General features: G+C 49.2%; 1 protein-coding gene across 1 annotated transcript in view; it reads left to right on the forward strand.

The window, feature by feature from the left end:
• The window catches only part of ACOXL (acyl-CoA oxidase like), a 315844-nt gene that overhangs the window by 243611 nt on the left and 49218 nt on the right, over window positions 1-23015 (forward strand). The window contains exon 17 of the mRNA XM_021697716.1: window positions 16700-16770. Coding sequence (XP_021553391.1) covers window positions 16700-16770 — 71 coding nt within the window. The remainder of the gene's footprint in view (window positions 1-16699; window positions 16771-23015) is intronic.

A 23015-nucleotide genomic window follows, 5' to 3' on the forward strand; every position in this document is an offset into this window, starting at 1 on the left:
TTACCAGGAACACTGACCAAACGACACCCACAAAACCCAACACTAAACTCCGGGAACAGTGCATCCAACACAACCTGACGGTTGCCAACAGCACAGGTTTGATAGAAGCCAGCTGGCAAATGGCGGGCCCCTCAGCTGTGGCCCTCTGCCCAACAGGGACTGCCATTCCCACGTAAACAAAACGGAGGGTGCACGCACAGCTAAAGGGAGGGTGCTTTAATAGGATCGCTGCCTGCAGAATTTCAAGTACTGCAACTCACTACTTCAACCTAATCCTCGAATTAGCGAGAACCGGTTCAGCCTTTTAAAGCGGTGCCTCTCAACCAGAGGCGACTGTGCCCTCCTGGGAACATTTAGCGACATCCGGAGACATTTTCTGTTGCCACAACCAAGCAGGGGTTGCTAGTGGGTATAGGCCAGGAATGCTGCTAAACACCGCACAGGCCGTGGACAGCACCCCAGCAAAGAGTTACCCTGCCTCGATGTCAGGAGCGCCGGCACTGAGAAACTGTTGAGCATCCATTTTGATCCCAACAAACCCAAATCACAGAAAATAAAATGAAACTTTGAAAACAGAGTAAGATCCATCAAGATACGGCAATTTATTCTTGAAAATTTTGTGTAGCCTCAAGAATCATTCGTTCATTCATCATATCCTCTTACCTCAGGGGGGTTGGGGGGTGAGTCTTAAAAAGGCTCTCACTGTGTTTGTTTGTCATGTGGGGTTTGCCGTCCCACCAAGTACACGGCTGGCCCTGGGAAGGCAGGGTCAGGTTTGGTCACCACCACAGCTCCGGGGCCCGGCTCCCAGTCCTGGTGTGTCCTCAGGCACCATCTCGTGGGGTGGAATTCCTGGATGGGTTCTGTTAAGAGTCAAGCCAGCAACCCGGGAGTGCCTGCATCCCACCCGACCTCACAGCCTGGCCACCACCCTCCCTCCCCAACCAGGCAGTACCAGAAGAGCAGAGCACCACATTATTAGTCACTGTGGGGCTGCCCAGTGACTAATAATCGGAGGCTGCCCTCCCTGCGAGCTGACAAGAGCCAGATTGGGGTGAACAGACCGAGCCTGGCTTCTTCTCTCCCTCAAGGCGCAATCCAGTGCTTGGGACCTTGGTGAGCTTCATGACACAGGGCTCAAGAGTATGGAGAGGAATGAGAATGCACAAGTGAATATGCCCAGAGCATGGGTTCCTCATGGGGCCTGAGGACACCACACCCAGGGAGCAGCCTTTTTACACAGTGACCACATTCCGTCATAACCACGGCCTCATTAGCACCCTAGATTTGGATTGATTTCCCCCTTGTCCCCGGGGAGGAAATGGAGGAGCACAGCGTGGGGCTGAGAGGGGCTGAGGGAGGGCAAAAGATTCCCTCCCCACAGGTCATTAAGGCACAGGATTGAGTTCCCTCATCTGTGGATCCAGAAATTTTAATTTGTCTGCATACCCACAGTATATGAGGCTCTGGGGAACTGACTTACCTTAATCAAACTCAAAGGTGACAGCTATATAAACCAAAATGCCAGTTTATTCATCACAAATGAAAACCCAACTGCTGAATCATTCGTACACGCTCCATCCTGTGGGGAACTCTCCACATGGAATTCAGGGATAGTCAGAACATTGCAAAAGGTTGGACTGTTTGGACAGCTCTTGGAGGAGCATCTGAGCGTCCATGCTGGCCTGCCTGCCACAGAGGCTGGGTCCTGGAGCCCAAAGGCTGTCTGCTTCCTGGACTGTCTTGGTGTGCTCAGCACCAACCTCAGCCCCTGAGGAATTTTTGCAAACCACCTCTACCCCTCTTCTGTTGGTAGGGTATTTTTTTCAGATTTGTTGATCAGGCTAAAACTTACCTGGGATATAAAGCAGCACACGAGGCACCTTTAATGAAGGCAGTTACGTCCCAGGCCTTCTTCTTCACTCTGTGTAGACATGTATGGCTCCACTCTCAGGGCTGTCTGTGGCCCCAGCACCCGGGCTCCTCCCGTTGCTCCTCTGTGCACTGACCCCAGATACTACCCTTCCTAGGACACGAGCAGGAACCATGTGGACTCCAGGTGGAACATTTCTAAACATTAGGATGTGAGAGTAAATTTGGAGGGGGGCATCAAAGAATCCCTGAACTCACATGCCTTTGCCTTGGAAACACTGACCATTACGCCTTGAACCACTCATCCCATCTGTTGAGAGCATAATTAAGTTTAGTGTGAGGGTTGAGAACTCCGGCTCCAGAGTCCGGTTAACTGAATGCAGAGGATTTGTTTACCTCTATCTGCTGTGTGACTGTGAGTGATTAACCTCTCTGAGCTTTCGTCTCATCTTTGTTTATAAAATGGAGATAATGTGATATTTACCTCATGGGGCTATTGAGACTACACTTGAAAGCTCTTACCTTAGCATCTGATCCATAGTTAGGGTTCAATAAAAATTTTTTATTACTGTTAATTACTACTCTACAAAGTCCTTCGTTCCCACTACCCAAGTGGAATATTTAGATCCTTGTTTCTTAAAGCGTAAGAACAAGAGAACGATTAAGCAAGTTAGGTTCCAGTGTAGGAAGTCTTAACATGGGCAGGAAACATCAAAGATTTACTCTTGCCACAGCACAGAAGAAATCCGAATGGATTCCCTACCCTTTACCCGTTAATAACAACAGCAGCAAAAGTGATTATTTTCAGGAAATTGGCCCCCTTCAGTGTCAGAGGAAGACAATTTGACTGTAGAAAGTCACAGAAGAAAAAATAAGAAGAATTAGTTCAATGACAGCATCTAGAAATCCCAGGAATGTTTTGAGATCAAGAAAGCCGTCCGTAATGAGGAGGTTTGAACAGATACAAAATGGGTTCTCATGGTAGGAGTGCGCCAAGCACACACTGCGCAGGGACAATCCCGTCAGCGTATCATTACATTTAAATAGCATGCTGTGCTGCTACCAGAGGTCCCCAGGGGATGGGAGAAGAAGTAGAAGGAGCCCATCTGTCTTCGGTGACTGGGCCCAGATGTTGCCTTTGGAGACTTTCAAAGAAAGAGCACAAAGGAGGGAAGGGAAGGATCAGTCCACGAAAGCGCAGACCTTAATGTCACCCCAGATGAAAATGAACTCAGAATCTAGCCATTTTTATTAGGAAAAAATGGACAAAAAGCCTTTTGGCATCAGTATCTGTTGTCACCTGAAGACTCGGGAAAACCATGTTTGAAATAAAAATGTTAAGCAGTCTCTAGTGGTTTCTGAAGTGGGATGTAACCATTACAATGATAAATTGTTATTTTTCTGTGATCCACATTTTTATCTTGCCCTAGAAAGAGCAGCTCAGAAGCACAGTGCTGTCTGAACCCCTAAGGGTGTGCCAATTCCTAAATAAAAAAGAGAAACTAAGCACTTTTATTAAATAAATTACATCCACAATTCTCCAGCTCCATGTAGAACTGTCTCTTGGTTTTTCCCTCCTCTGAGCTTGTAAGGTGCTCTCATTATGCTGCAGAAGTCCCTTCTCTGGTTCTTAATAAAGTGACTAATAATCTAGAATGTTCGCATTAAGAGCACATTGTAATTACGATTAGAATATGTAAGTAGTGTGGTTTTCTGCCTATCAGAGGATTAATTTCAGACTCCTCTCAGGGACGATTTGTTTCCAAAACAGACTTTCTTTGTTAATAAAAATGTGATCATATGTGTTATTACAGCATTCTTGCCGTATTTTATCCGTGAGTGCTTACTCCAGTATCCTTCATGGGATCAGCGTTTTTCGCCCCCATTGTTAATGGGGCTATTCTTTAAACAAACTACATTCACCTCGATTTTGTTTTAGCTTTGGCATTCATCTTCCAGGGAACTTTGGGAATATACTTACCACTTCAATGAACGTGCATTTCGCTATTCAAGCTCAGAAAAATAAAATGCCATAACTTCATCCAGGAGTCTCGCGTGAATTTAGGTCCTCGTCACCCCCCTCCCCTTACACTCCACTACAGAAGTGCCCCAAGACTCTAAATCCTCTGCACTTGAAGAGCAAACCTGCCCTCTGGGGTGGAACCGAAGTCGAAAGTCAACACGTCTCATTTGAATACAGATTTCTTCAGTGTGTTTTGCTGTTGTTGCTGGAGATGGAGGTCTGGCAGGTGGGGAAGGAGGGTAGGTACCACAGGTATTGTGTTGGCTGGGACAACCTGTGTGCCTTCTTTTCCCATGGGGACCCTCTGCTGAGTGGGACGAGATTTAGAAGCAGCCCCAGCGTGCCCTGACAGGTGGTCTGGGGTGGAAGGGAGGAGCTTTGGGTACTGCTGCCCCTGATGCTGACCTTCCTCTTTGTCTAGCACCTGTTAACTATGTGGGTGGTAGAAGCAGGGCAGGGGGTCTAGAGAGCCAAGAATGGACAGGCACGATTTGCAGCAGCATCTTGGAGGCCCCAAGGCGGAAGAGAAAGACCATCTCCAGCTTTGCTACCTCTGTCCTGGTCACATGGCTGAACCTCAGACCCATTCGTTCCTGAGAGCAAAATGTGCAGCGGGGAGTTGAGGGTCCTCGTTTCAGAGTGCAAGACACCTGGGAGAGCCCATGCGACTGTTCCAGTTCTCTGCAGGAGTTGCTGGGTCCCTAAAGCCTGAAGTCTGGGACAGCAGCGAGGGGCCGTCTGGAATGCCAAGAGGTGGACTCGCCTTCCCTGCACTTACACAAGATTGTTCCAAGGGACAGAGATGAGAGTGGAGGCTCCTGCTGAGGGAGACATCTGAAGAAATGGAGACTGTTTTAAGTAGGAGCGTAGGGGTACCTTGGGCTAATGCAGATGGTGGCTCTTACCATCTTTTCTAAAAAGAAAAGAAGAAGAAATGTGACTGCACTTGAAGCGTTGTTGCATGCCAACCCTTGGCAGAGCGTGCAGCATCGCTTCATGAGCAAACGGACACAGGAAGAGAAAGTTCTACAGTGCAGACTGCCCAACATTGTACCACATTCCTAGCCTTTCCCCTTCTGGGAAAGTGGGTGAGACACAGTGTGGCTCCCAGGCTTTCCAGGCGTGAGTCTACAGAAGAGCCCTTCTCCAGCATCAGGAAGGTTGCTCCTGTCATCATAATGCTGGGGTTTCTCCCCTGGAGCCTTGCCTTCTCCCTGTGGTCACATGGGTAAACTTGCAGATTGGGTCAGCCCAACCCAAAGACCCCAAGTACTGCTCCCCCAAGAAATGCCACCACACTGGCCTCTGGGCCCCTGAGGCCCCTAATCACCCCACTGGGAGTGTGTCACTAAGAAAGCTGTCTTGAGAGGACTCTGCCAACTCAGTCTCTGAAGGAGGTGGCAGTGTATGAAACTTTTGTGACAAATGACCCGAGAGTTCTGTTGCTCTGGGAAGAAGGGGACAAGTGGAAAAAGCAAAGTCTAACTCCTGCATGATACCTGCTCTGTGGAGGAGACTGTTAAGAACAGAATTTAGCTGTGGTCCTTGACCCAGATGCTAAGAAAATGTCACTTATCCCTAGAGCCCCAGTATCTCGGCCGACTGTAATGATCACTGCAGCCTCCATCTGTGGAGGGTTTCCCCTGGGCCAGACCCATGTCATGTCTTCGGTCTCCACAACAAGCTCACAAAGCCCGTTGAGAAACAGGCTCAGTGGAGGAACCAATTGCCGAGGATCGCATCCAACCAAGGGCTTCACCCTCAGGCTGGCTAACCCTAAAGCTTTGCTCGGAAAAGCTTTCTAGGCATCAGATTTTGAGGGAAACCCTCCCACTACCAACGTTCCGAGGGCTTTCCTTCCTACAGATAAACACCAGAGGCTGGGAGTTACAGCCTTCTTGAACTTTTGGAGATTTCTCTTTGTGTATTTATTGAACACACACTTTCCTACATTAAAGTTGGCCTGTACTGGTTTACACTACTCTTAACCGCGTTTGTCTCCGAATAGTGCGTCTTATATTTTCCAACTCACCGGTGTTCTGTGAGGATGAAATGAAAAATCACGTGAGGAAGCACTAGGGCCCTATAATCATGAGGGCAACTAACACCTGGGGAGCACTCAGTGTATCAAGCCTTGTGCAAAAAGTGGGGGAGGGAGCATCCTTTAATCCCCCACCAAGGCAGTGAGGAAGGGGCCACTGTCTATCCAATCTCCAACTGAGGAAGCTAAGCACAGAGAGATTAAGTAAGTTGCCCAGTGTCACACAGCAGAAGGAGGATTGAAATCCCAGTTGACTGCTGCCATCTGCCCACCTTTTGGGGCCCAGAACTGCTGGTTGGATCTGAACCTGGTTGCTCAGTATTGCTAAAGAGGCAGAAAAAAGGAGCACCCCCCAAACTTGGGGGGGTTCTCCTTTATTCCCCATTGTGTGATTGAAAAACGTACCTTATATTTGTACTGCAAAGATGTGATCTGCAGTCCACACTGATTTTACAGCTCCTGGCACCTAAGTAGTTTCAAAATGAGATTAATCAGTACCCATGCTGGCAGGTGAAAGCAACACAAAAGTAAAAAAGAAACAATTTTTTTTTTTACTGATGAACTCTGTACTGTGAGTTTTCCCGCTAGGAATATGATTAAGAATAATACCTTCTAAATTGTGAATTAAAAATAGGAGCATTGGAACACTTGTCTTGTCATAGCAAGTCTAGGTATGATTTTCTATTTTAAAAACATGATCCCATATCCCATATTCTAAAGCTAAACATATTTGCAACAAACAAATTTAAATTTAGATTTTAAAGGACAACATGTTCTAGTCTCACAAAACATTTAGCAAATAACCTTTGAGTTCACATGAGCCACCCACACAAAAACCAAAATGAACTCAGAAAAAACATAGAAAAAGCAACTGTCTGTTGATAACCAGATTTTCTTTCAGCTCTCAGTTTTTTTGTCTATAAATAATCTGTATGTTTCAAATGTGACCATTTTTTTTTTAAGGTATCTCCTGGCCTGTTCTCACTTCAGTGTGTTTTAAAAACAAGAAATGACTCTGTAAATCATAGGAACTATTGAGTTTTTGGAGGGGAGATCTTTAATATACATGCTCTTCAGATACCGGAAGTGTCACAATGAAACATTAAGATGATATATCCTTTCTTTAGGGCATCTGTTTATCTTTTATGAAATCTGGAGTTTGATAAATCACCAAAGATAAAAGCATCATTTTTAACCTATCTTAGATCCCAAATGTCAGGAGGAAAAATAGGGCTCTGTCTCCTCTTTATGAATATACCTCTCTCTTTGCTTGAGAGTTATGGGATTTTATTTGCAGAGAAAACATAATGGTCTATGAACTTGAAAATGATGGCTTTTACTCAGTAATGTGAGAACCAAAAAGGAAAAAAAAAAAAAAGCATCATTCGATCCTCTGAGATATAATCAAGTAACAAGTTTAAATATACACTTAAAGTGGCCTAGAGTGTTAGATAGGAAAGTGACCACAAGATAACTAACAGGAAGGTTTTCGTCCCCTTCCTTTACTAATATGTAGGTCCCCTGATTTGCTGTATCAAAATGGGTATTGAAAACTCAACAGGGGAAGTTTATTTAACATCAGGGTAAGTAGAGATGGAGGAAGCTGTTTATTGTGATTTTTTTTTTTCCACTGAAAAATCCCTTGGAAATTCTCTCTTAATGGAAGCCTGGAAAATAAAGAAATTCCCACAGATTTCTCTAATTATAGGGGAAAGTGCTCTGTGCCCGAGAGTGTAGCAAAAAGCTCGTGTGGTAGAGCTCATGTCTAACCTCCTACTGCTGTGATCGCGAGGGTCCAAGTACATGAACCAGAAAGTAAGCTGTTCACAAAAACATAACCTGGCAGAAAAAATGACTTTTTATAGTGTTAGAAATAGCCGTTTCTTAATATGTAATGCAGTTTCTGGATGCAGTGAACATTAGAGTTCCTGGTCTTGTGCACATTTGATAGTTCTTCATTCCTGAGAAGTTTAAGACAAATTAAATTTTATGCAAACCCATTCTGGGCCATGGACAGGGTGGTTGAGTTTTTCTGATAACTGCCACAAAAAGCTTTTGTCAGCAGTTGATTAAGGAGACACTCGGGTTCTGATCTCTGCACCAGAGGTGCCTCAAGTCCTAGCCGTGCAGGACCAATTACAGCTGTGAGCACTTGACTTCAGTTTGCTTTGGTTGTTCTTGCAAGGAACATGAAGACTGTGTCAGTCCTAAGGGATAGGATCGAGGTATTGCGTCGGATTGTGGGACAAAATGGTGGGATGTCCCATGGAAGCTGAAGCTTGCTTCGTCTCTCAAACTCTGATTGCCCCATGGAGAACAAGCATTTAAAATCTGGTCCTGCCCCACCTGAGTCCAGCATCTATTCAGTTGTCCTTCAGAAACAGTTCGGATGTAGAGCACTCTTCCTTCACTCCCTTATTCACCCATCCTCGTCCAACAAGCATGTGTTGAAATGGGCTGGGAACTGTGTAAAGTTCTGGGGATGAAAGATCCAGTAAGGAATGACCCCTGCTTTCAAGGAGCATTAGTCAAAGCTGGATGACAGTTTCCATAGACCAGATGCTCTGGGAGAACTTGGGAGAGACTTAAGTATGGGGTTCATGTGGCTCCCCATTAAGTGCTCGGCGAGGCAGCCAGCAAGGATGGGTAAGATTTCCCTATATTACAAAGGTGGAAAGGGCATTATAAGCAGAAGGAAGAGCAGAATGGGTGGTGTGAAATTCATGGATGATTTGAGAAAGCACTTGTGGTATGGTTTGTCTGAAGGGCAGGGCGCACGTAGGGAACAAGAGTCAGGATCCCTCAGGCCTTTGTGGGCCTCGTCTGGGAGCTTTCACTGTCCACCTCCACAGTCAGCAAGGCTCTGGGAAAGATCTGGAACAAGGGAAGGCATGACCAGATTGGGGCTGTAGGAAGCATTTGCGGCTGTGATGTGGACATGAATTGTGATCCAGGGAGGCCAGGCCAGGCTGTCCAGCACGCATCTATGAGGATACAAGCTGAGAAACGGTGGTGGCAGGACTGGGGGTGGGGGGAGGCCATTCTGGAGACATTACAGGAATCTACAGGACCTTGAGAGTGATGGGAGGTGAAGGCTGAGGTGGGAGGAAGCGCTAAGGGTGATATGGGGTGGGCTGGGCTGATTCTGGCACCAAGGTGGAGAGAATAGGACCAAATCCAGCCTGGACGTGTGCAGCATGGGGGGACCTGGGGCCTGTGAGTAAGCCACCATGATGGGGAATGGCAGAGAGGCCTGAGGACATAGAGATACCCAAGTCCTGAGCATAGCATTATGTTAAATTGAGAAGCGAGCCCTTCAAAATAGAACATCCGGGTTGATGCCACACCCCAGATGATTGCTCACGGCTGTCATGTCCATTATCTTCCTGATTTAAATGCTATATCTGGAGTCCACAGCTCTTGGTTTTCCAAAACTGGTCAACTCCTCTTCATGGATCAGTGCGGGGTGGGGGGGGAGTGTGACCTTCCAGCTGAGTGTCACTGTCGGAGTTGTCTTTCCAACAAGGGGTCTGCAGGTGGGAGGGGCAGTCCCAGGGGGAAGGCTCTCTGCCAGGGAGAAGATATGGCAATAGTGGTCACCACTGGTGTCCACCTTATAAGCACCCACTGGCCATGGTGAGCTGAGGGTCACACTGAATGAGCAAGAGAGTGCCCCATCCACCTGAGGGTGAGCAGCCTCCCCACACATAGGAAGACTGCAGGTTCCAGAGAGGGGAGTCCAGAAGAGCTGAGCCTTCATGTCTTGCTGAGCGAATGGCCACACTTGCTCCCCCCCCCAGGGTGAAAGGACTCTATCTGGGAAGTTAGTGACCAGTGTGCTTGCTCCCTCTGGTGACTGTGTGCCTGACCTGAGCCAGAGGCCACAGCTGGCTCTCCTTTGAAACCAGCTTCACAGGGAAGAGCCCCAAGAAGGAAGATCAGATGGGTATGTGATGTCACAGGCATGGAGAGAGGGGAGCCCTTTCTTCCCGAGGCCCACACGCTGCAAACAGGGTTTGCCCCCCCACCCCACAGCCTGCCCCTGCTCCCCGCAAGAAGTGCCCACATCTAGCACTTGGTAGCCAGTTATCCACATGTCACTCCCATGGCTCAGACTAGGGTCAAGGATTCCAAGATGGCAGGGAGGACCCACTGCTGTCCCCATCCAGGGCCCGGCCAAACGGACATGTTGCCTGTGGACACAACTCCTACAGATTTCAAAGGAGTAGGGGGCAGGGGAAACACTTGGCAGTTTATTTGCTTACAGAGTTTTCAGGACCTCCTGTTTGCAAGACTTGGGGCTGGGATGATCTATGACCCTTCTCAGTGTAGGGGAGGAATAAGATATGAGTACGTGTGCCCTGCCGGGTGGAATGTGACAAGCCCATGAGAGGTACAGGGAGCTTGCAGACATCACAAGACTCTGAGATGGCTTCCAGAAGTTCCCTCAGTACTGGGTCTTGAAGTGTGAACAGGATCCCCATGTTGGAAGTGTGGCAGAGCATTCCGGGAGGAGGCTACAGTGTGGACAAACATGAAGGTGACAAAGTGAAGGCCTTGTTCAGGGAATGGCAAGGCCCCTATTCTGCCAGAAGGGAAGTATTCGGGGGAGAGGCCAGGAAACAAAATTGAACATTGCAAAAGTGGGCTGAAGAGGGTCGTGGGGTGTGCTGAACGCTGCGTGACAGCACTTGGCCTTTGCTGGGTAGACAGTAGGAGGCCAACGAAGGGACTGAGCTGGAGAGTGACCCTCACACCCAAGCTCCCTTGAGGGAAACTTCCCTGGCTGGGTTACACTGGGGAAAGAGACCCAGGGCGGGCATGAGCAGAGGATGAAGAACAAAATGTGGGAGTGTGGCCAGCAAGCGAGAGGACCAAAACCTTCAGTGAGGGGGTGGCCAAGAGGGTTGAAAGGAGGGTTTGCACTGGAGAAGCAGAGGTCCCCCCTCTCTGTCCAAAGGCTGTCCCTTTGGAGGTGCTGTGGTCCCAGTACTCAGGCAGAGACTCAGTTACAGAGAAGCAGAACTGGTCTGCCTGGAGAAGAGCTTGGGCCCTGTGAGCTCCCGTCGTGTTCCCAGACACGGGCACGGAGCCGGGGCGGGGGGCACGTGCCATGTTCTGCCTGCTCTCTGGAATGGATCATGTGAGCCGGAACAGGATAGGGGACCAGGCAGGGAGCCGTGGCACCTTGCCTGGCATGGAAGTCCCCTGTGGGCCAGCTCCACGCCCCTTCACCACATCTCAATGGGCAAGAGGCCAGATCTGCCCCAACTGCTAGTTGCCAAGAAGTTAAAAGCCCCTGCTCACCCTCCGTGTTGATTCTGAAAACAAAGGTAGAGTTCTTTCTGCAAAGATGAAGCTCTTTTTTCTCTCTCTCTCTTTCAACATTTCCCTGTTATGTTGTGATGAATAGGTGGGCGGGGGACTTCAGAGGTCTGGAGTGATGGTTCTACAAAGTGAGCTGAGAGCAGACTGTCACACATATGTGAGAGGAGAGGGCTGAGGGACAGCCACCAGCGTGCTCCACATTGTGCCATAGAGCAAGGGCGGCACCCCTGACCAGGAGCCTCGGGGGTGGGTGCCGAGTGAACCTGACCTTCAAGGCTCCCAGAGAGAGGCAGACCTGAGCTGGAGATGTGGGACCCGCCGCCCCTGGTGCCTGGGAAGCTTCAGCAAGGGAGGACACCGCTCCCAGAGCACGGTGCCCAGGCCCCAGGGTCCTCCACTGTCACACTCCTCCAGGTGGAACCTTCTGTTTAGGGGTAGATGTCAGCCTCCATATTTCTGCGGCCCCTAAGAAGAGGCTGGTTTCCTTCATTGTGAAAGCCTCCTTCTCCTGCCAGATGAGAGATGCAGCTGGGACCGGTGTCCTCTTTCCAGAGATAGATGGAAGCACCTGGCTTTGAAGAGGTTTGGATGAGCCTGTGTTTTAGCATCAGGTCTTCGTTCTCCAAGCCTGCCCTGCTCCGTGTGGGGCCCAGGGGAAGTGTATAAAACAAGCTGACAAAGTGTTAAAGAAAATATACTCTGTCCTCCTGCCTGAACAAATGTAGCTTCATTCATCCAGAAATCCAGGCTCCAGTCTACAATTCTCACACTCTGGGAAGTTTTGTGAACTCAGCAGCATGGGGAGAAGCATCCCCCCTGCAGATCCCTGACTATTCCCACCCCCAGATCCATCCCACACTCTGTGGATCCTCCAATCTAGAAGCCCCAGGTCTGTGTCCAACCCTGCCAACAGCTGCCCCTTGGCCACCCCATGAGTCTAGGGATACACACACACACAGTCCCAGGGAAGAGACTCAAGCTATAAACCCAGGATCCTGGGTACCTGGAGAAGTGGGGTGTGGACTCCAGGCAGTTACTCCCCCATTGCCCCATGGGGAAGGCTGCAGACAGAGGGATGGCCGAGCAAGTCTCTTTAAAGCTTGGCACCTGGGGCAGGACCCCAGTTCTCCAGGACCCTGTCATGGGGATTGAGAGAGAAGCTGAAAGAATATTCCGAGACAGGATTTCTGAGCAATACAGCCCCTGATGTTATCTTTAAGGTCACTGTGCCTGTTAACTTAGCAGGAGTTCCTCAATCTTACAGCCATACTTCAAAGGGAAACATAAGTTTAATGCTATTGTGCATTTCGTTTGTCTTACTTTCCCCCCTTATTTGCATCAACATGTCATAATGAAAGATATTCTAGGTACAACCATTTCCTTGTTTTAGGGATCTCCCGTGTTGCAAAGTCCTGTCTACCTTTCCAGAAATGGCTGCACGGGTAAGGCTGTTGGACTCACCTACGAACCCACGGCAGCCCATATTCACAAGGGGAGACAGAAGTATTTCATGCTGGCCTGTAAGTTTTGTCTCCCAAACTACCATTTTCTTACTTCATTTCCTTACTTGAATTTCTAACTTACTTCATTTTCTTACTTCAATCGGGTCACTTTTTCTCGGCTCCCCCCACCCCCACCTCAAAGTGACTTGTTATCTCAAAATCTGTTGTTCTCCCGCTATTGTCAGGCCGATCTCTGTCACACTGAGTGGAAGGGTTGAACCAAGGGAACTTGACTGTCCTCAGACAGGTGTAAGCCCCCCCCCCCCCCACTGCTGGAACTGCACTGGGGACACTGAAGAGCAGTTTAAACAATAGACGTCGAATCCAAAACATTTCACCCAGAGTCTTGGAAGGAGACTCGCACCGCGGCCATGAGCCTTGAGTTTGGCTGCCGGCCTTATTCTCACCAGGCAGTCAGCCCCCGTTGAATCAGCAGCAGGGGTAGAGGAAGGTAGATACCACAGATGCTTTCATTTTTAGAGGGTTTGGTTTGTTTTTTTTTTTCTTATTTGAAAGTCGGGGAGGGGAGCGGGAGGGGAATGAAATGTGAACCTTGTCGAGATGCTTCTCAGCAGGCCTTGTCGGTGAGTCAGGTAGCCTGGGTGCGGTGGCCACACAGGCCTGGCGGAGAGGACCTGGCTGTGTCTATGCCCTCTCCCTTCTTTGGGGATTTGGTAGCAATCAGAGTGGGGCGAGGTGAGGGGTAGGCCCGCTGCTGGCACGAGAACGTACGTCCCACTGACATCTAAGGCTTGGGGAAAACAACTGGGCAATCCGTGTGCTCTGCTTCTGTTGGTGCCCTGTGGCCAAGGTTGACTCTTGTTGCTTGTGTAGACGGGGTGACAGGTGCGGGCCTCACGAACTCAAGCCAGCCAGTTAGGGGCAAGCTCCGTCTGTGGGGCCCTGTGTTCCCACGGGGCCCTTGAGTCCAGTTCCACAAAACTGGGTGGCGACTTTGGGCACGTTGGACACGACAGGGATAGACCAGAGTTCAGGAAAAGTCACAAGGCTGTCTCTGGAGGCTCATTCCTCAGACAAGGCAGCGTGTGCACCTATCAGCCAAAAAACAATTTAAAGAGAAGAAGCCAGCGTGTAATGTGTCCCATCAAGGTGTGAAGCCGGGAAGAAGTCCGTGTGACGGGGAAAGAGAAAGCTTCTCCGAGGTGCAGAGTGGGGGGGCCGGTGCCGTGCCTGACACTGTGCCTTGGCCTCTGGCCACTCCTTTCGCCCTCACACCACCTCCACAAGGCAGGCGCTGGTCTCCACAGGTGACTATAGGAAACGGAGGCTCAGGGAGAGCATGTAGTTCGTCCAAGGACATGTGGCTGGGAGTGGCGGTAAAGACCACGCGTGAGGTCTGTCTGACTTTGCCTTGACTGGCTGGGCCCAGAAGGGTAGGGTTTGAGCAGATGGGAAGAAGACAGAGTGGATCGTGTGGCCAGGAACCCAGCTGTGGATTAATGATAGCGAGGAGCTGGCGGCGGGGGGCGGGGGGCAGGGGGCGGGGGTTGCACCAGGGAAGAGGGGCTGAGACGCAGAGGGGAGGAGGTGCGGGCAGAGCCCCGGCAGTGCGAGTTTTCCCGTGGGCGCAGCAGTGGGCATAGGGCCAGGAGAGGGGGGCGGGGCATCCAGGTTGGGGAGCGAGGCAGAAGCATTATGCAGTGTCAAAGTGGCACCTGGGCCGTGGGAAAGGGGTGCATCGGGGAGACGTTGTGCAAGAAGCATTAGGAGGCTCAGTGACGGGAAGGAAGAATCAGAGATCTGGGCCTACTGGCTGGTGGATGACAGTACCACAGAAATGGGAAAATTCAGGGAAGGGTTGGCGGGGCATGGAAGTCCACGGGTTCAAAGAAACAGCTGTCCTGCCTGGTTGCCACGTCTTGTGAACAACTAAGTGTCACAGTGGAGTCCAGCCATAGACAGTTGGAGGTATGGCACTGGGGTCACCACAGAGGAGGAGAGGTGAGGGCGAGAATCCAGGAGCCCCCCAAGGCAGCAAGTAGCAAGGGTTTAGATTCCAATGGCCTGTGCTCAGGAAGATTCCAAGTCACAGCATAAACCTTTACCAAATGAAATAGCCACCTTCAAAAAAGGTTGTCTAAAGAAAACCTAGCACCTGAATTTGTAGATTATTCTTGATTCATCCTCAGAGAATAGAGTTCAATATTTTGTCACACCAAAACAGAGCCAATGACAATGTTCAGGGAGAGGGGTTGTTGCTTCCAGAGTCTTCCATGGCGGTGGGGGGTGTTTTGAATTGGTGAGAGCAAAAGCATTCGTATGAACTCAGCCTAGCCCGGGTTCTTATCTCGAGCTGAGTTTCTGTTGAGCTCCTTTTATGGGGAAAGTATTGTATTTCAACTCTTAACTCTTGTAAAATTTTTTGATTGTTTAAAATAATTTAAGATTCTATGTAATTACTATTTGTTTTAGCCCGTTGATGACTGGGCGGGCATATATATGTAAAGCAGGCAACCCTGACCCCTCTCTAGGTTCTGAGCACACTTTGACTGGATCAGAGCAAACATTTAGATGTGGAAAAAATCATCAGCACAAGATACAACTGATAAGAGTTAAAACTGCATAGAGTGATTTAGTCATAGATAGAAACTGTCTAAAGATTTGTGTTTAGGTAACATCAGGTTAGGTAATTACCTAACATTAGGTTAAGTAATTAGGTAACATTGAACACAACACAAAAAAATTACCCAGACAACGCTTGATGAAAATTCGTTCTTGATGATATAATTCTCTTCAAAATATCTGTCTTTGTAAACATGACATCCAGACATCCTTGGGGTCAGAACAATGGAATGAGGCCTTCCCTCAGTCATGAGGCTGGGTGTAGCTCTGCCCACTTTTGTGGACTCTGTGGAGGTTGGGCTGGACCCCAGAGGTGGTCAGTGACTTTGAACGGTTGGATGGCAGGCCTACAAGGTTCCGGTGGAGGGCTGGGCTTTGCTCTGCTCCAACGCAAGTGGTGGGACTGTGCCCAGCAGACGGTGGTGAAAGGTTATGGCAGGTAGAGAGTGAACACTGCTCTGAGTCTAGAAATAATAGGCTCATCTAGATGGTTGACTAAGTTAAACCCTTAATGCCTGTCAAAACAAGTAGATTTAAATCTGAGGGTGGTAGGGACTCATGGGAGCATTTTTAAAAGTGAAATAATATAGTCAAAACAGTGTGCAGGGAAAGCAGTGTGTGGTTTGGTGTTTTGTTTGACCAAAATAAAAAGGGGGTGCCCACTTGTGTGGGCTTTTGATGGGAGCCAGGCCACTGTGACAGAGAAAGGGAATGTGATTTCTGTAAATTGTCTAAATTAATATTCCTAGAGCTTTCATGGCCAATTTAAGTGGATTGTTAAAAGGTTTTTGTTTTCTGTTTTTGTGAGCTTTCCTGAGTTTCTCTCTGCCATTCTGTTGGAGAAGGATGGTTGGGGAAACGTGACTTGAACTACGTAGGGGAGTTTGGGGGATTTGCTTGAGTCAACACTGGGGACCATTATCATGTTCACACCAAGAGAGGCCTTAAATTCATGGGAATCACGACAGAAGACTGAGACAGAAAATCTACCACAGCCAAATTTACAAAAGCAGTTGGTTCTCTAAATGGAGATCACACGAAACAGGGATTTGGTGTGGTCTTCAGGGGACCAGCTGGTCATTGGTGGCAGAACGCAGGACCTCCTGGAGGTCTAAGATAGAGTTCTGTTGATGGGCATGACCCTGTGCTCTGATGTTGTCATCCCAGCTCTCAGTGGTGCAGAAGTCACCCACTCCGGGGACAGGGGGAGCTCTATCTATCCCATCACCAGGGAAAGATGGGGAGTAGCATGCCCCCTGTATCTGTTATAACTACCATGTTCCTCTCCACACCAGAGGAGCTCTGGGGCAGAAGGGAGGTCATTCACCTTTCCTGTTTCTTCCCTTCCAGTTACGTTAGAGCAGTTCTGCCTGGCAGTGAGGAGCTGTCCTGACCAAGAGGACCAGTCTTTGTTCATGAAGGTAGGTTACCAGACAAAGTACTGATTTCCTTAAAGGCTCGCCGCACTTTTATTGCCCTGAGGAGAGTTTCATTTTTACAAGCAGGAGTAAATTTATCATCCCTGAGTTCTGGGCTCCGCGGGGATATACTTGTCATCGGCGGGTAGGAGGGTTGCTGGTTAATGAGCACAACCGCCGTCCGTGGGGTGCAGCAAAGTGACAGGAGAGTGGGTGTCAGCTACTAGCAGGGAATCTCTTTAATTCTCCAGAGGGCCTCGTTGGTTCTATTTAAGCTTATCTGACAGAATCTTGATTCTTTGAGCAGATTTATGAGGCTTGGCCAAATTCCATGACTCTCGCTGTACTTTTTAATTAAGACAAAGGATTCCATACGTTCTGTGTCTGTCACATCCTTGCTTTCGTCACCGTGGGGAACGCTACACAAATGAGACTGTTCAGATTAACCACTGGAGTGGGCATCTTATGTCATAGATTCCTTGCCCTTGAGCGGAAGACAAACTTCGCTCTTTCTGGGTAGCAGTTGTTTTATTTCCTTCTGAATGACAAAGGGGCACAGGTGTGGTATAACCTACATTTAGGTTATACCTCCAGGTGAGCCCAAAGTATGAGAAAACTTGGCCGGTAGCCTGAATGAATTTAATGAAAACTTTGCCTTAGAAGGCAGAGAGCGATGGATACCAGCAGGTCATGAAGGCACACAAACACCTTTCCACCAATGACTAAGACTCATGTTTTCACCTAGAAACCATACTTAGAGTGACCTTGAGACATATGCATTTCCATGACGTCATTTCAATTCTGTACCATCAGGAAACCGTGTGGTCCAGGAGCTGTATCTCTTACCTAAACACCATACCAGGTGTCCTCCAACTTTAGAGATGGGTGGAAAAAATAGGGCGTCACTATAAGGGATTTCCAACTCATTTGCCTAAGGTGTGATATTTTTGGTCTGTCTTATTTTTTTCAAAGCTTTCAGTGATGTTAATTTTATAATAAAGAAGTGCTGATACCGAATGATGGATTTGTCTGGGAGACCTGCTCCACCAGAGTCCTGGGTATGCTACAATGACTTTGAACGGCTTCAAGTCATGCACACGAGCTTTTCTCTATTTTGAGGTTTTTCACAGTTAGTTCTCAGTCTCCTGACCTGACACCTATTCCCCAAGGACCTTTCCTCCCAGGTACAGGCTGTATTTCTGTGGCCTTGAAGCGGCTCTTGGGCCCCAGACACTCATGACCTCCGGTCACTATTCAAGGTGACAAGAGCACAGAACCTCTTAGCCCTTCCTTCCTATTCTGTCTAGTGTTGCTTCTGTGTGCCAAACACACTCCTGTGTGCTGCTTGGTACTGCTGGGGACGTGGGATGCCTCAGTGACTCTGAGCTTCTCTACGTCTCTAGCAAGAGGGTGGAAGGAGTTGCCACCAAATCCTGCTTCTCCTCTCAGTTTCTCACCTTCCTGCTGACTCTCCTACTGCCCCAGCCTGGCTTCTCTGGAACATTGACTCAGAAACTAGCAGGTGCAGGTAGCAGAGGAAGGTTAAGATAGCCTGAGGTGTCCTGGAATGTGCATGATCTCCAGGGACATCCAGTCTTTTCTGTCTTCCCTGTTGGTTTCTGCAAAATGTACCAGGGCGGCCAAGGATGATGTCTGTGGGTGTTTTCTCAATATTTGCAGGTATTTGAACAGGCATCATCAAAGAAGTTTCACTGAACAAAATATGTGCTCAGTTCATATATACTGAAACTATTTTATGATTTTTTTTTTCAGGGGATTGAGGTTTCTAATGTCACGTATCAGAGAGCACTACGTGGGTGTGACAATGGTGTGCAGAATTTTTGTAGATGTTATGTGGGAGAACTTGCTCAGGGTGACAGGAGATCATTTTTTTTTTTTAAGATTTTATTTATTTATTTGAGACAGAGAGAATGAGAGACAGAGAGCATGAGGGGGGGGGGGGTCAGAGGGAGAAGCAGACTCCCTGCCGAGCAGGGAGCCCGATGCGGGACTCCATCCCGGGACTCCAGGATCATGACCTGAGCCGAAGGCAGTCACTTAACCAACTGAGCCACCCAGGCGCCCCAGGAGATCATTTTGATTACAACCAGCTTACAGTCTACTATATGTTTACTGGGCTGAGCTCTTCACTTTGAAGATGATCTGCAACAAACTTCAATATTTAATTCAACTTCGTTGGGTGACAAGTTGTTGGAGGCAAAAACTATAGCTCTGAATCAAATACGCTGGGTTTTTTTTTTTTTTTTTTTTTTGAATGATATTTGCATGCAGTGCTGTTGTATCTATACATTGTCAGAGATAACTGAGACCAAGGGACAGTTATTCCATTCAGATCTGTAAGTGTGCTCTATACATAGACCGCAAGAAGATGCAAGAGTTGAACATGTCGCTAAGCCAAGGTCAGATACTGGTTGAGCCAAGGTCAGATATCTCTGGAAAAATAGAGCCAGGGTTTGAGACTTTGGGGGTGGCAGAAGGGAGAGGCTTCATCTGACAACCAAGAAGAGTAGAAGAGAGAGGAGAAGTGACTCCCCACCCTCACACCGCTAATTAGCAGACCGCAGAACTGGGAACAGAAAGCCAGGTCTCTGGAGCCTCAAGCTGGGCTTCTTCCTGGGACCTCCATCCAGATGAGTAGATTCACAGAAAAGTCTACCACCTCACCCCCTCCACCACACCAGAGCCACATGGGAGGTCAAACTGCAGTGAAACCACAAAATCGCTCTTGTGGCTTGTCTGGTAGAATCACTCTTGTGGCTTGTCCCTAAACACACCCCATTTGTTAAGAGGACCATGAGATGGAAGGGAGCTGGCTTCCTCATGACTCAGTTTCCTCACCTACCAAGTAGAGGTCAAGGCTGTTACTGACTTAGACTTTTCCCACCACTGCAGCCGTGTTGAGGGGCTAGGAAAGACGTGCCAAGGGATAAGACAGCGGTCACTAGGGTTTGCCTTTTTGTGCGATTTCGCTGTAATTTGAACCAAAGAAAAGATTTCAGTTCTATAAAGTACTTATGTGACCCCATTCATGTCCATACGTACCTGTTTCTTCACTCGTTCTTAGTTCTACTGGCCATTTAGTCTCTTCAGTCTTCTGCGGTCGCTGCCCCGGAGAGCCCCGTTACCCCTCAGCTCCAGCCCCACACCCACTCATGCCCGGCAGGTCTGAACCTCACGTGTCTTCGTCTTCCCTCCTCAGCCTCAGATCCGCGGCACAGCCTGCGGCTCCCTCGGCTCTGAGGCGGCCATGTTTCACGAAGTACAGGATTAATCCTCCACAGCATCTTTCAGAGCCATCCCTTTCCCTCTCTCCCAGAACAGAGGACCTGGGCCTGACCCTCCAGGTGCAAGGCTGGTCCCCATGCTACTGGAACCCAGGTGTGAGCTTGGGCAGGTCACTTCTATCTCTTTTAGCCCAGTGTCCTCTTGTGGTGAAAGAGGAAATGAATTAGATGACCCGCCAGAGACCCTTCCAGCATCCACACTCTTTGAATCTATGCCTGGACATGGCCAACAAGCCTATGTCTCTGAAAACACTTGAGAATGGGCCGGCCTCGACTGCCTGCCTCTTTCCTTCAGGCTCAGCAAAATCAACTTTCTCAGAATCCCCCATCTACTTGTCACTCTTCTGGATTCATTTCCAGCCATAGCACTCTCTCTCTCTCCTTTGGCATAGGGTGATCATAGAACTTATCAGCCAAATCTGGACTTTTTTTTAAGTGAAAGGGGGCACCGCTGAAAATTAAACTTGGGTGGCTGGCAGAGACCGTGACTATCCCAGGCAAACCAGGGCGTTTGGTTAGCCTATTTTTGAATCAAATCCAAAAATCCTTCCCTCAGTCAAAGGGCTCAAGCTTGCCTCATGAGGCTTTGCTCTCAGAGTTGGTCCGGATGCTCCTTGTCCCCACTCCCCCTACAACTGTCACATCTTAAAAATTGTGCTCTCCTTTCAGTGATGGAAATTGGCAGGAAGAAAGACCTCTTGCTGCCAATCTGCACTTGGACCTTCGTTTTCTAAATCAAACATAAATGATCACACTTCCTCATTCTGTCCTCCAGGGAGTTTCTTACACACCTGGCAGCAGTCATTTCCAATTTGGGTAGGAGACAACAGCCCTAGCGAAGATCCTCACTGGGACAAAAACTTCCTGAGGCAATCACCTGCTGTGCCTCCCTGCTTCCCTTGGAAAAGCAGGAAGGATGTTCAGGGGAAAGTGGCCATTTCCCGGGAAATGCTGCTCCCCCAGATCAGGAGACAAGAGCTCGTTGAAGAAGCTTTGGCTGATCTGTTATAACTGGGGCAAGGCAGTAGAATCAGCCTTCCCCACGCCAGTGATGCTGAGCGAGTGCCTGGAACATTCCTCACACTGCAGCCTGGCTTAGCCTCTCTGCCTCAGCGCTCTGGCTAGGATGTACCATGTGAAGATAAGGTGGCCCTTTCTGTAGGTGGGGTCCGATATCAGACCACATCTACTGCAGAAAACAGTCACAAGAACTAAGCTGCCTGCGTGAAAATAAATAGCACATCTTGAATCTTGGCTCCCCAAATTGCAGACCTTTGGTAGGACTCCTGCGCCAGCAGCCATGAGTGCCCCAGCCCATCCTCGGTGGAGTGCTGGCCGAGGGGGCAGGCTGCCCGTGCCACGGCGGGCGATCCCTTGGTCTGAGGACACAAGCAGAGCAGTTGTCGTATCTGCTGGCTGCCCGGCTGGCACGTGCACGGGCCCATCGGAGTTGGTGGGCACAGTTGCCAGGTGCTGAGGCTGAGGTCGAGCAAACCTGCCGAGAACGGTGCCGCAGGAAGGCTCCACGGACCCGAGGTGTGCTGGGCTGGCGGGAGTGCTGCTGGAAGCTTCCAAGTATGAATGCTGCCCCAAAGCACACAGGGGACGCTGGGCAGATGTGGACGGAGGGATGCCCAGCCTCCCTCCCCCATGTCCCCACAGCACTGTGGTCTGGCCAGTCGGGCCCTTTCTCTGTCTAATGAGGTGCCAGCAAATTGGACAAACTTGAGTCCTTCTGGGAAACCAGAAGTTGTCAAGTGAACATGACCCAACCTATCAGTACTCCCAGTTTACACAAATACAGCTCCTTCCCAGAAACGGGTGTTTTCTCCTAGCCTGATGGGATCCCGGCCTGGTGGGGATGAGGGCTTACCTTAGCACGGGAATGGCCGTGCACTGAGGAGAAAGGGGATTTTCCACATGACCGCTCCACTGACTCACCTCCCCTCAGAAGGTTTAGAAGCACCCAGCAGGCTGGTTATCTAGAGTTCTGAAGTTGTCATTGTCACAAAGATTCTTTCTGCTTCACTTCTCCTAAAGTCCCCTCCTTACTCTACCCACTCCCCTCCATGTTGCTTGGCCCAAGGGGCAGACACTGAGCCATTCAGTTTCAGGAATGGCCAACACATCCTTGCAGGGGCTCTGGGTGCGCTTCTGCACGGTAGGGAAGGGTTCTGCACCTCCAGCCCTGATGGGGTGCTCGCCACGGCAACCCCAGTATCTAAGCAGGGCTTTGCAGGGGACTGTCCCTGCTTCACAGGCGGCTGGCAGCGGCAGTTTGAGCCTGTCAAGTGGGCGAGGTGGGGTTTTTCCCTTTTTCCTGCATTCTAACTGCTCTTTCTTCCTTTTCTCAACATGTGTAGGTGGTAGCTAGTTTAAGCAGCAGACCTAGCAGCCAAGAGTTAATTATAAGCACCTCCCATCAAGTGCAGGGAGGACTCTGATGTCCTTCTTGCTGCAGGGGGCCTTTTTAATACCCACGGACCTTCTCACAGGCCTTTGCCTTTGAGAGTGGTCTGGGCCCCTGAGCAATGAGCGGGAGCAAACATCCTGTGTGTGCACCACCCGTGCCCATGGCCACTGCTCAGTCATCTGGGCCTGGTCATGGGAGCAGGCCTCCCACACAGAAGAAAAGGGGATCTCATCTGGGGCTTGACTGCATTTTTGAACCCAGTCCGGGCTGAATCGAGTCAAGCCCTGTTTGAATTCCTTGAGCACAGACTGTGACGGGTGGCAGTGGTCTCCGGTGTCAAAATTCAGCCCATATCCCCTGTTCATTTCCTGCCCCCTTCTCTGCTCCTTGCAAGCCAGTGCCTCATGGGCAGACGTGAGCACGTGGCTGACGATGTTTCTAAGATAAGGTGTTCCACAAGAGCCTATTATGTGCCAGGTTATGTTTTTCTAGTACCTGGCTCACTTGAAAAGATATATTTCTATTTTTTT

The sequence above is a fragment of the Neomonachus schauinslandi genome, chromosome 10 (assembly GCF_002201575.2).
Source record: "Neomonachus schauinslandi chromosome 10, ASM220157v2, whole genome shotgun sequence".
Classification (NCBI taxonomy): domain Eukaryota; kingdom Metazoa; phylum Chordata; class Mammalia; order Carnivora; family Phocidae; genus Neomonachus; species Neomonachus schauinslandi.